Source organism: Mauremys reevesii, linkage group 5 (genome assembly GCF_016161935.1).
Source record: "Mauremys reevesii isolate NIE-2019 linkage group 5, ASM1616193v1, whole genome shotgun sequence".
Classification (NCBI taxonomy): Eukaryota; Metazoa; Chordata; order Testudines; family Geoemydidae; genus Mauremys; species Mauremys reevesii.
This window is the reverse complement of record NC_052627.1, coordinates 83506859-83517038: the sequence shown is the minus strand read 5'-3', so window position 1 is coordinate 83517038 and position 10180 is coordinate 83506859. Positions and strand designations below refer to the sequence as shown.

The window sequence follows — 10180 nt, the reverse complement described above, 5'->3', positions numbered from 1 at the left end:
CTTAAAGTTTTGCATCAGAGAAAACATTACCCTGCTGCTGATCATTTAACTGGGTTCTAGAACCACCTGGTGGATCACCTCAGCAGAAATTTCTCCCTGAATCATGAGTGGTTTCTGAAGCCCCGTGTCCAGCAATCCATCTTTATGGTTTGGGGCATCTCGACAATCATCTCTTTTGCTCTCAAGGGGGTCTCAATCCAGGCCCCATGACCAATTCTTTTCACCTGAGCTGGGAATCTGCACTCCTGTATGCTTTTCTTCCTATTCCGATTATCCCGCAGGTCATTCTCATGCTGAAATTGGATCATGGCAACCTCATTCTCATTGCTCCACCGTGGTCAAGACAATGTTAGCTCTCTGACCTCCTCATTAGCCTGGGGAGTTCAACTGAAAATGGCTTGTATCCAGGACATCTGGGCGTACCTGCTTACACCTTCAGTCTTCTGGTCTTGCACTTAGTTTGTTGAGAGTGCACCTGGTAGTGATTTCCATGTTTCATTGACTTATCCATGGGAAGTCAGTGTGCTTGAACTCCATGGAAGTGAGGTTCTTGAAAGGAGTCACTTGTCTCCATCCACTGGTTAAAGAACTAGTCCCCGTTGTGTGACTTTGATATTGTCTTAGCAGCTCTTATGAGACCGCCATTCAAGCCCCTGGCAACTTCTTCTTTCTCCCTTCTGTGTCAGAAAACTGCTTCCCTTGTGACAAAAACATCTGGAAGGAGTGAGAGAGAATTGCAGGCTTTGATGACAGAGCCTCCTTGCATACAGTTTTCCAAAGACAAAGTACCTTTGCAGCCGCATTCTAAGTTCTTATCTAAAGTGGTTTCTCAGTTTCTTTTGAACCAAGTTACATATCTACCAGGGTTCTTCCCTAAGCTGCATTCAACCCCAGATGAGCAGCATTTTCACATATTGTATGTCAAGCGATTGCTTAGCTTTTTATCTGGATAGGACTAAACCTTTCCATTCTTCATCTCATCTGTTTGTTTCATATGTGGACCAAATGAAGAGGCAAACGATCTCTCTTCACAAGTGATTTCCAGCTGGATAACTTTCTGTATCCTGACAACATACGAAGTAGTTCAGACTGTGCCTCCTCAACGGGTGCAAGCTCTTTCCATGAGGGCCCAGGCAACCTCAGTGGAATTTCTAAGCAACGTTCAGATATTGGAGAGTGAAGGTGGGTGAGGTAATATCTTTTATTAGATCAACTTCTGTTGGTGAGAAAAACAAGCTTACACAGAGTTTTTTTTCTCTCTCTCTCTCACCCACAGAAATTGGTCCAATAATAGATATTACCTCACCCATTTTGTGTCTCTAATATCCTAGGACTGACATGTTCCTATATTTGACATTTGCAGGGTTGCCACTTGGTCCTCTGTCTTATTGGTGATGCAGATGTGTATTCCACAACCCACCCTCCTTCCCTTCTGGACATTTTGTGTGAAGGAACTGAGAGGAGTGGGGACCTGTCCTCATATAGCCAGGGAAGAAGCTAGGGCCACAGCTTCTTGCAGAAACACCTGTCCCTTCATTCATGCTTCCTATGCTCATGAAAAAACAAGGAGGAGTCCTTGTGGCACCTTAGAGACTGACAAATTTATTTGGGCATAAGTTTTTGTGGGCTAAAACCCACTTCATCAGATGCATGGAGTGGAAAATACAGGCAGGTAAAAGCACAAGAAAAGATGGGAGTTACCCCCACTTGGTAAGGCAAGTGCTAATGAGCCAATTCAGTTAAGGTGAAAGTGGGCTATTCTCAACAGTTGACAAGAAGGTGTGAATACCAAGGGAGGAAAAATCACTTCTGTAGTGCTAATGAAATCAAGGTGGCCCATTTCAAACAGTTGACAAGAAGATGATCCATAAATGCTCATGAATTGATCCATAAAACTGTTACCACTTTTTCTTTCAAATTCCTCCTCAAGACCCTATTTTGCCTTGACGTCGGTAAGAAATCAGCCAGTTAATGATAGCTAGCTTGAGTGATAAATGGAAATCATACACTTTCATTGTTCTTATAGAGTATTAATATAAACAATTTGATTGGATTCTTCTCTCCCCACTTTCTTATGTTACTTACCTTTTTAGATGTTAAAGTGTTCAGGGCAGAGACTATTTTCTTTGAGTTTTTGCAGCCCTTTGGACAATGTGGCCCTAGTCCTGATCACCTCTTAATATTACAGGAGAACCATTATTTTATTAGCCTCACTTTTATTGACATAACTTACATTCTGTTCTTACAACATAAATGCTGAAACTTGCATCATAGGTGTGTCAAGATGTAATTTAGGATTTTTTCTTCATTTTGCTTGTTCTGCTATATAGTCACATCAAATTAATTTTGAAAAATTTTAGCTTTGCATAATTTGTTGGTTTAATGGTTTTGAATATAGTTAAATTTGTAAAATGAAACAGAAGGATTAAACTATTTTATTTCAAATAGCTATGGTCTGAGATGCGTAGGCATGAGATCTTAAGGGAAGAGTTACGACAGAGAAGAAAGCAGCTTGAAGCTTTAATGGCTGAACATCAGAGGAGAAGAGATTTGGCAGAAAACACATCTACTGTTGCTGCATCTGTTAAAAGTGATGGATCAGAGACCCAATGTACTCCACAACAAAGTAGGATGGAAAAGTAAGAGCATGAGTCACACCCATCCTGCTTTATATGGTCTTACCTTTGGAGTCTAGAATCATGTACTGTATATTAAACATTTGTTGTGAACAATGTCACAGAGGTACTCCATTTAAAAATAAATTAGTAAGAGACTGTTTTTATTGTGTTTACTTTGAACAAAATTCCACATCCAGTGTTTAAGAGAAAAAGTAGTAAACTATATTTTTTTAGTTTTAAAGGCATACTGGAAATTTATAATCTAGTGACTTTCAAAACATTACCTAAAATTTTTCTGAGGTACCCGCTTGCCTATGAGCTTCCTCCCATTTTTTGGGGGGTTTGATGTTATATTTTTCAAAATGCTTTTTCTCTCTTTTTCCCCATTACTGGGGGAAAACGCATATAAACAAGGAAAAAGGGCTGTATGAAAAATGCTGTCAAATGCCTAAAATACTAGGTTGGCCTTCAGTAGCTCAACTGGCAGGACTCTAGCATGTTTGGAAAGATATCCTTAAGTTGTTGGTTTGATTCCAGCTTGAAAGAATGGCTTCTTTTCAGGTGTTAAATCAACACTGGGTCTTTCTCTAAAAGATATGCTATAATTCAAACGAGTTAACTCAGGGAAGTCCTTGGTCTCTGTAATATAGGAGATCTTTGTAGGTGATCACTTCTGGCCATTTCAATTTGTTTGGATTCATAGATAAGTTTCTCTGATGTTAGGTGTTAACAATGTAAGTTACAAAGTTCAAACACAAGTAGTTCTTTTTAAATTAGTTGACTGTCTCTGCATTGGTAAGAGGTTTGCGAAATTCATTTTGATGCAACTCGTAGATATAATTGGCATATAAAATTTTATTAGTAATCTGATTTTAGCTGTTATCCTTTGTTAATGGCAGATTGACTGTATCTTTTAATGTCTAATGTTCACTAGAACAGTGGCAACATGGGGAGGTTCTACCCAGTGTGCGTTAGATGAAGAGGATGGAGATGGCTATCTTTCTGATGGACTTGTTCAGGCAGAAGAGGAGGAAGAAGAGGAAGAACAAGAGTCCAGTTCTAATGACAATTTCTCCATGTATCCCCATAGCAATGATCAAAGTACATATCGTGTTAAAGAAAATAAAGATAGGTTAGTTGCTCTATTTAATATTGGTCTGATATTAGGGTAAGTTTTATAAAATAGTGTTGCACTTTTTCTACAGAGAGAGCTGATAACAAAATTCTACTCAGCAATAGCGGAAGAAGACAGAGTTTTTTTCACTAAACTGTCAAGTGTGGCATCTAACCAAATCTTTTTTTGTCAAGAGGTTATAGCTAGGTTCTAAACTAGCTATATGCAGTGTTTGAGTAGTTCAAATTATTCCTTCCAACTTGCATAATCAACAGTAGATTTCATCTGCTATCAAGCTGAAGTTCCTCAGTCTCTACTAGTCTTGACAAATCTAAATAATTGAATATGGTCTGCAAATTTTGCCACCTCATTGTTCAACACGTTTTTCATTAAACATCAGTTTTAGCATGAAACATTTGGGGGCACCTGACTGTTAATTTTTGCCATGTTGAAAATTAACCATTTATTTCTGATTTTTTTATTTTTTTTTGGTTGGTTGTCTCTTAGCCATTTTCTAATCCATGGCAGTACTTTGTCTTGCTACATGACTAATTTGTTTCCTTCATAGCCTTTTGCTATGGGACTTTTTCAAAGGCTTTTTGAATGTCAAAATAAATCATATCACCCAGTTTACCTTCCTCTATTTTGTTGACCTATTCAAAGAATTCTAACAGATTAGAGCAAGGGTTGGCAACCTTCGGCACACGGCCCATCAGGGTAATCTGAAGGCAGGCCGCAAGACATTTTGTTTATGTTGACCATTTGCAGGCATGGCCCCCTGCAGCTCCCAGTAACCGTGGTTCGCTGTTACCGGCCAGTGGGAGCTGCGGGAAGTGGCCAGCGTGTCCCTGCGGCCCACCGCTTCCTGCAGCTCCCATTGGCCAGGAATGGCGAACCACGGCCACTGGGAGCTGCTGCAAGGGCGCCGTGCCTGCAAATGGTCAACGTAAACAAAACGTAATCCGCTGATGGGCCGCGTGCCAAAGGTTGATGACCCCTGGATTAGAGGCATGATTTGCCTTTACAGAAGCTGTGCCCTATCATAGCATGTTTGTGTAGATATTTTATGGTTCTGTTTTTAATTATCCCTTCTACTAATTTTCCTGGTACTTAAGAAAGGTTTATAGCTCTATAATTTCCAAGATCATCTTTATCAACTTTTTTAAAGATAGATATAACATTAGTTACTCTGTAGTCCCATGGGGTACTAGCTGATTTTAGTGATGGAAACACTCCATTGGTTGGCCATTTGTTCAAACCCATTTGTGGAGGTGGTATATTAATAGTTGTCATGTACAGTTGCATCTTTAATACAGACTGGGGCTTTATCCCATACTCTTGCTGAGCACACTTGTTCAGTTTTGCATGATTTTACAATGCCACCAATATGACCCCAGCAAATATTCTGTTTGGCTCCCATGCTGTTTTACGATGAATAAGCTATAAAAGCATGTGAGTATATATAGAAATTAGAAAAATAAATTCTTTACTCACAAGTTAGGCTTGCCATATAAAATATAAGAAAAGAAGAGCTGCAACAGAAGATACTGAATTCCTAGATCTCAATCTCAAAACAAAAGCCAGTTCTCCAACTCATACTGAATTTAAAAGTTAAAGTAGGTTTTTTTTGTGCCAATGGGTAAGTTTCTTGGGAATAAGAAACTGTAACTGCTCTTGCCAAAAAGTGTTAATAGTTTACCTAGAATGGAAATGTTGACTGAAACTATGGACTCTTTGCAAATTTCAACTTTCTTCTCTTACAAAGTTAGTTTGACTTTCAAGAAATCTGACACTCCCTTTTCCCCAGATGGAAGAATCGCCGCCCTCTTTCAGCAGATGGGAATTACCGTCCATTGGCTAAGACAAGACAACAGAATATTAGCATGCGGCGGCAAGAAAACCTTAAGTGGATGTCTGAACTCTCTTATGTGGAGGAGAAGGAACAATGGCAAGAGCAGATTAACCAGTTAAAGAAACAGCTTGAATTTAGTGTCCGTATTTGTCAGACCTTGATGCAGGATCAGCAGGTAAATATCAAAAGCACTTATTCTGGTATCTTATTATTCTATATGGCATACATTGTAGTGGTGGTGTTCTTTCCTCTAAATTTTACAGGAATAATTAATCTCTGACTTCAGAAGTTTTGGTGACCAGCATTTCCTTCTTTCCACAGACCCTCTCTTGTCTACTACAGACTCTGCTTACAGGCCCTTATAGTGTGATGCCCAGTAATGTTGCATCTCCACAAGTGCACCTTATAATGCACCAGTTAAACCAATGCTATACTCAGCTGACATGGCAACAGAATAATGTTCAAAGGTATGCTATTTATCCTGTATTTGTGAAAGACTTTTGCTAATACTTGTGCTGAAATGATTCAGAAGTAACAAAAAGCTTACGTCACTGATAAATATTTTAAATAAATCAAACTGATGCCTGGTCTGTATGTAAAAGTAAGGTTGACATAACTACAGCACTTGGGGAGGTGAAAAATTCACCCCCCTGAGTGCCATAGCTATGCCAACCTAATCCTCAGTGTGTATGCAGCTACGTCAACAGATGAATGTGTCCGTTGAGCTAGCTACCGTCACTTTGGGAGGTGGAGTTCCTACAGTGAATGAAAAAAAAACTTCCATTTCTGTAGGAATCATTTATACTGTACTTCTTTCCTTTGGTGTTTATGAGCCTTTCCTGAACCAAAGTATTCAGTTGCTCCTGACCAAATATTTCTGCATTCAGCAGAGTTCCCTAAATCACTTCTGTAGCCACATCCTTCATTGCAATGTTTATTTAGTGTGTCGGCTGGCTTACTAGTGAATAATTTTGAATCTTTGAAGTGTCAGGAACATATAATAAACATGATCATATTGCTTTTGTGCTGGTGTGAATTCATGGCAAGTAATTTGATCTTCTAGTCCAAGACTTAATAATTTTCTGGTTTGGGTTGCATTTTGGGCACGTAGATTATATTAGAGAGCCCATCTCCTGAGGACATTCTTGTAATACCTGTAATTCCTCCTCCTCTTTTAACAGTGGCATGAGTGAGTCACTCTTTGGAGTGGTCCGGATCTACCTGACTGAATCTGTGGTTGGAAACTTTCATAACCCAGTTGTCTCTATGGAGTTCTTCAAGTACTTCCAGAGGGAGCTGGTTTATTTCTGCTAAGTACATGAATCCCCACTGAGCATAATTTGTGTGATTGTATTGGTGAAAAAAATAGAAGCCTTCTTTTGAAGACACATAGATGGAGGTCCCAAATTTCATTCTGTTGAGCTCTGATGAAGAGTAGAAGAATACACACCATATCCATGTACTTGAAATTGTGGTGATTGTCTGTACAGTTCAGTGCAAATGATGCCACCTGGTCATGGAAACTTGCTGATGACTGAATGGGCACTAAGTTATATTAATCTTCCGCAGCATCGAATTTTTCCAAATCCAGGAACTTTTCTTTGAGTTTCTTGTCATGTTGCTGTAGATAGCTCAGAAGTTGTCGTAATAGCAGTTCCCCACGTTGCCTATAGAGTGAGCTTGTAACCATGAGTGGCTTTTTGCATACATTTTACCAGCAATTACATGTTCTATTGTTTGTCTACCTAATATTTCACTTTCTGTCCACACACTTGACAATTCAAAATCCTGTGTATGCTGCCCCAGCACTCTTGGGAAGTTATTGACCTCCTAAGCATAGTATCAGGATATCTTTATATTCTTGTACGGTCCATTTTAGCTTCATCATCACAGGGAAGAGTGCTTGATCAACAAACATCAACATGTTTCTGTTGATGATGATCTGTGACTTGTGCAAATCTTTTCATGACAGGATTCAATGTATCAGCTTCATGAGCTGTTGACTGAAAGATAGGCATGTAGCTGTATGTAGTTTAATGGAGAATTGCTGTTACTGTGCTTTTAATTAAAATGTATCCAGTCTGATTTTTGGATTTTCAAATTGATGTTTGAGGGGAAATAATATCCTGTGCCTGTGCTTTCAAAGCTGACTGGCAATCTTTTGTGTGTTCACTAAATCATTCTGCTAGGACATCTTCATTGAATTTTGGTTCTGCTGTGATATTAGCAGGAAAAATGGTGTATTGCATCTGGAACATTTAAAGTAGCATGATTTATTGGCTCAGTGTCCTGCAGTATCAGATCTGATGCGGGTCTCCTCTGCCAGGCTGCATACTGTCTGGTATGTAATGTGTTTTGCCCATCAAGTGTGTGCTTATTTTATCAATGTTATCTGCAGTGATATGCGTAAAGCTTCCTTTAACTAGGTTTGATGGGATCACTGTTCCATTCTCATTCGTTGACATCAGAGTGCTCTTGGCCAGTGCTGTGTCAACTCAAAGTACGTCCTTGCAGCTAATGCAATGCCCAATGTTGTGAAACATCTGGACAAGATTTTTTGTTCTTATTGCCTGGTGAAGTATACTTCCAAGGCTAACATGTTTGGGTGTCCACTTCTCACCTCCACTTACACTGTAGATGAAATGTGCTATATTTAATGGCCTGGTCTCTCTGTGTGATTCCTGTTTCTCATCTTCACATTCTTCTGCAATGTTATCTTCTGTGTCCTCCGTCCTTACCACCACCACCTTCTTCAGCTTCTCCTAACTCAAGAGTAGACTGGCCAGCCAAGATGAGTTGCAAAAACATTTATATGCTGTTTGGGACTCAGGCTAGTGCCTCTTCCTCACTGGTGTTTAACCCATGGCAATCAGGATGAGCAAGTATATCTAAGCATAATTTCAGGGGTACATGTACCATTGAGAGAGATTCATTTTCCGGCTCGGTCTTGAAAAATTGAATGGTTGATACATTTTCTTCTGCTTTACTGAGGGATGTGACAAAATTTGACAAGCACGAATATTTGTCTCTTAGAAGCAGGTGATCACCTAAGACAATGAATTTGTAAATACCATCAATAGTAGAATTTTTTTCTGTGAAGGTTGCTATACAACTTATAAATTAATGTCGGACCTCTTCAACAACTTCATTTGAGAGAAAACAGTAAAAAGTCCATGCCTGTGAAAGTTCCAGGACATGTCCTTTTGGGGCACAATGTTTTAACTCATTACTAAGTGAGACCATTGTCAAGTCAGGACCACTATTAGTCACACTTAGTTTTTGTTACTTTTTTCAAGAAATGCTTATAGCAGTTAAGGTGGTATTTCCCTTCTGAGACTATAAGGTCACTTAACACCATTTACATGTACACTGAACTCGTGTTCATACTCTTCTGCCTCAAGTATATGTTTGTTTATTTTGAATGTTATGGAACTTCAATCCTGGCAGAAAATGCAAAGACTCTAGTTCACTCTGGGGGGACCTTGCTCTGAAACACTGTTGAGGTTTTGGTGATTGTAACACAAAGGGGCTTGCAGTTCACTCTTTACAGGTAGCTTCAATGGATTTATGAAGTCTGCTAATTTTACCTTTATCTGTGCATGTTGCATATGTGCAGTTTATATGCCAAAGTAATGATTACCTGCATTCAGACTGAAGAGTTGTGTAGAATTTTATCAATTGCATCCCTATTCTGGAAATCTTGAGTTTCTGTCTTGCATTGGTTGCCTCCTGTACTGTAGCTAATCCATGTTTGCTAGAAGCAAAATTTCCTTTTTCACTTGTTGGCAAATGTATTTTTCATAAGATACTGTTGAGGAACATGTCAGATTCAGGACTGTCTCCCTGTTTTGTCTAAGGAATACATGACAATAATAATGCAATTAACTGTCACATGAATGTTGAACAAATAAATATTTACCAGTATATCACTTATGCCATGGCATTGTTATCCAAATCAGTACTAAGAACTCACTCACACTGTAAGTAGAAGTCAGCGTTAGTTAGGTTGATAATTAGCTAACAGTAATAAATTTATATTTTTGAAAGAGAACTTACAGAAATAATTTATCAGACTGTGTTGTGCATGATACTTTGTGTAATGGACAGCAGTGCATTTAATTCCTTAACATATCAAAAATACCTGAAAAGTAGTTAGTTTACTTAATTGTAAAAGTCCTTACTGCAAAACCAACAAAATTCCAGTGCATATCCTCATGTGACTAGAGGAAGCAGAGAGTATAATCTTCTACAGAGATCACTCCCTGTATTTTCTGATAGTATGGTATTTCAAATGAGGAACATATTCAATATTTAGTATCTCTCCTTTACTTTATTTTTTTAAGTTTCAAATGGTAGCAATTTTCTCTTTTGTATTTTACTTATCTTCAAGTTCAAAACTCTTCTTAGTAACAATTTTCAAATTCAGTACATTGAAATTATGAAAAAAACCAGGTTTAGCAAATTTTCCCCAAAAATGCTTTGTTTCATTAATATCAGCTTATGTGGGAATTTGGCCTACTCTATAGCCATGGTTGTCTGTTAATATGTAGATGCAAATCTATATGATTTCCATGTTGCTTTAGTTGTTGGACTTCC

At 38.6% G+C, this 10180-nt stretch overlaps 1 protein-coding gene across 20 annotated transcripts in view; it reads left to right on the top strand.

The window, feature by feature from the left end:
• PCM1 (pericentriolar material 1) overlaps nucleotides 1–10180 on the top strand; it is a 75584-nt gene that overhangs the window by 37217 nt on the left and 28187 nt on the right. For all 20 annotated transcript variants that reach the window (XM_039540280.1, XM_039540279.1, XM_039540278.1 and 17 more), the window contains 4 exons: nucleotides 2449–2639; nucleotides 3553–3750; nucleotides 5540–5759; nucleotides 5906–6051. In XM_039540280.1, the coding sequence (XP_039396214.1) occupies nucleotides 2449–2639; nucleotides 3553–3750; nucleotides 5540–5759; nucleotides 5906–6051 (755 nt within the window). The remainder of the gene's footprint in view (nucleotides 1–2448; nucleotides 2640–3552; nucleotides 3751–5539; nucleotides 5760–5905; nucleotides 6052–10180) is intronic.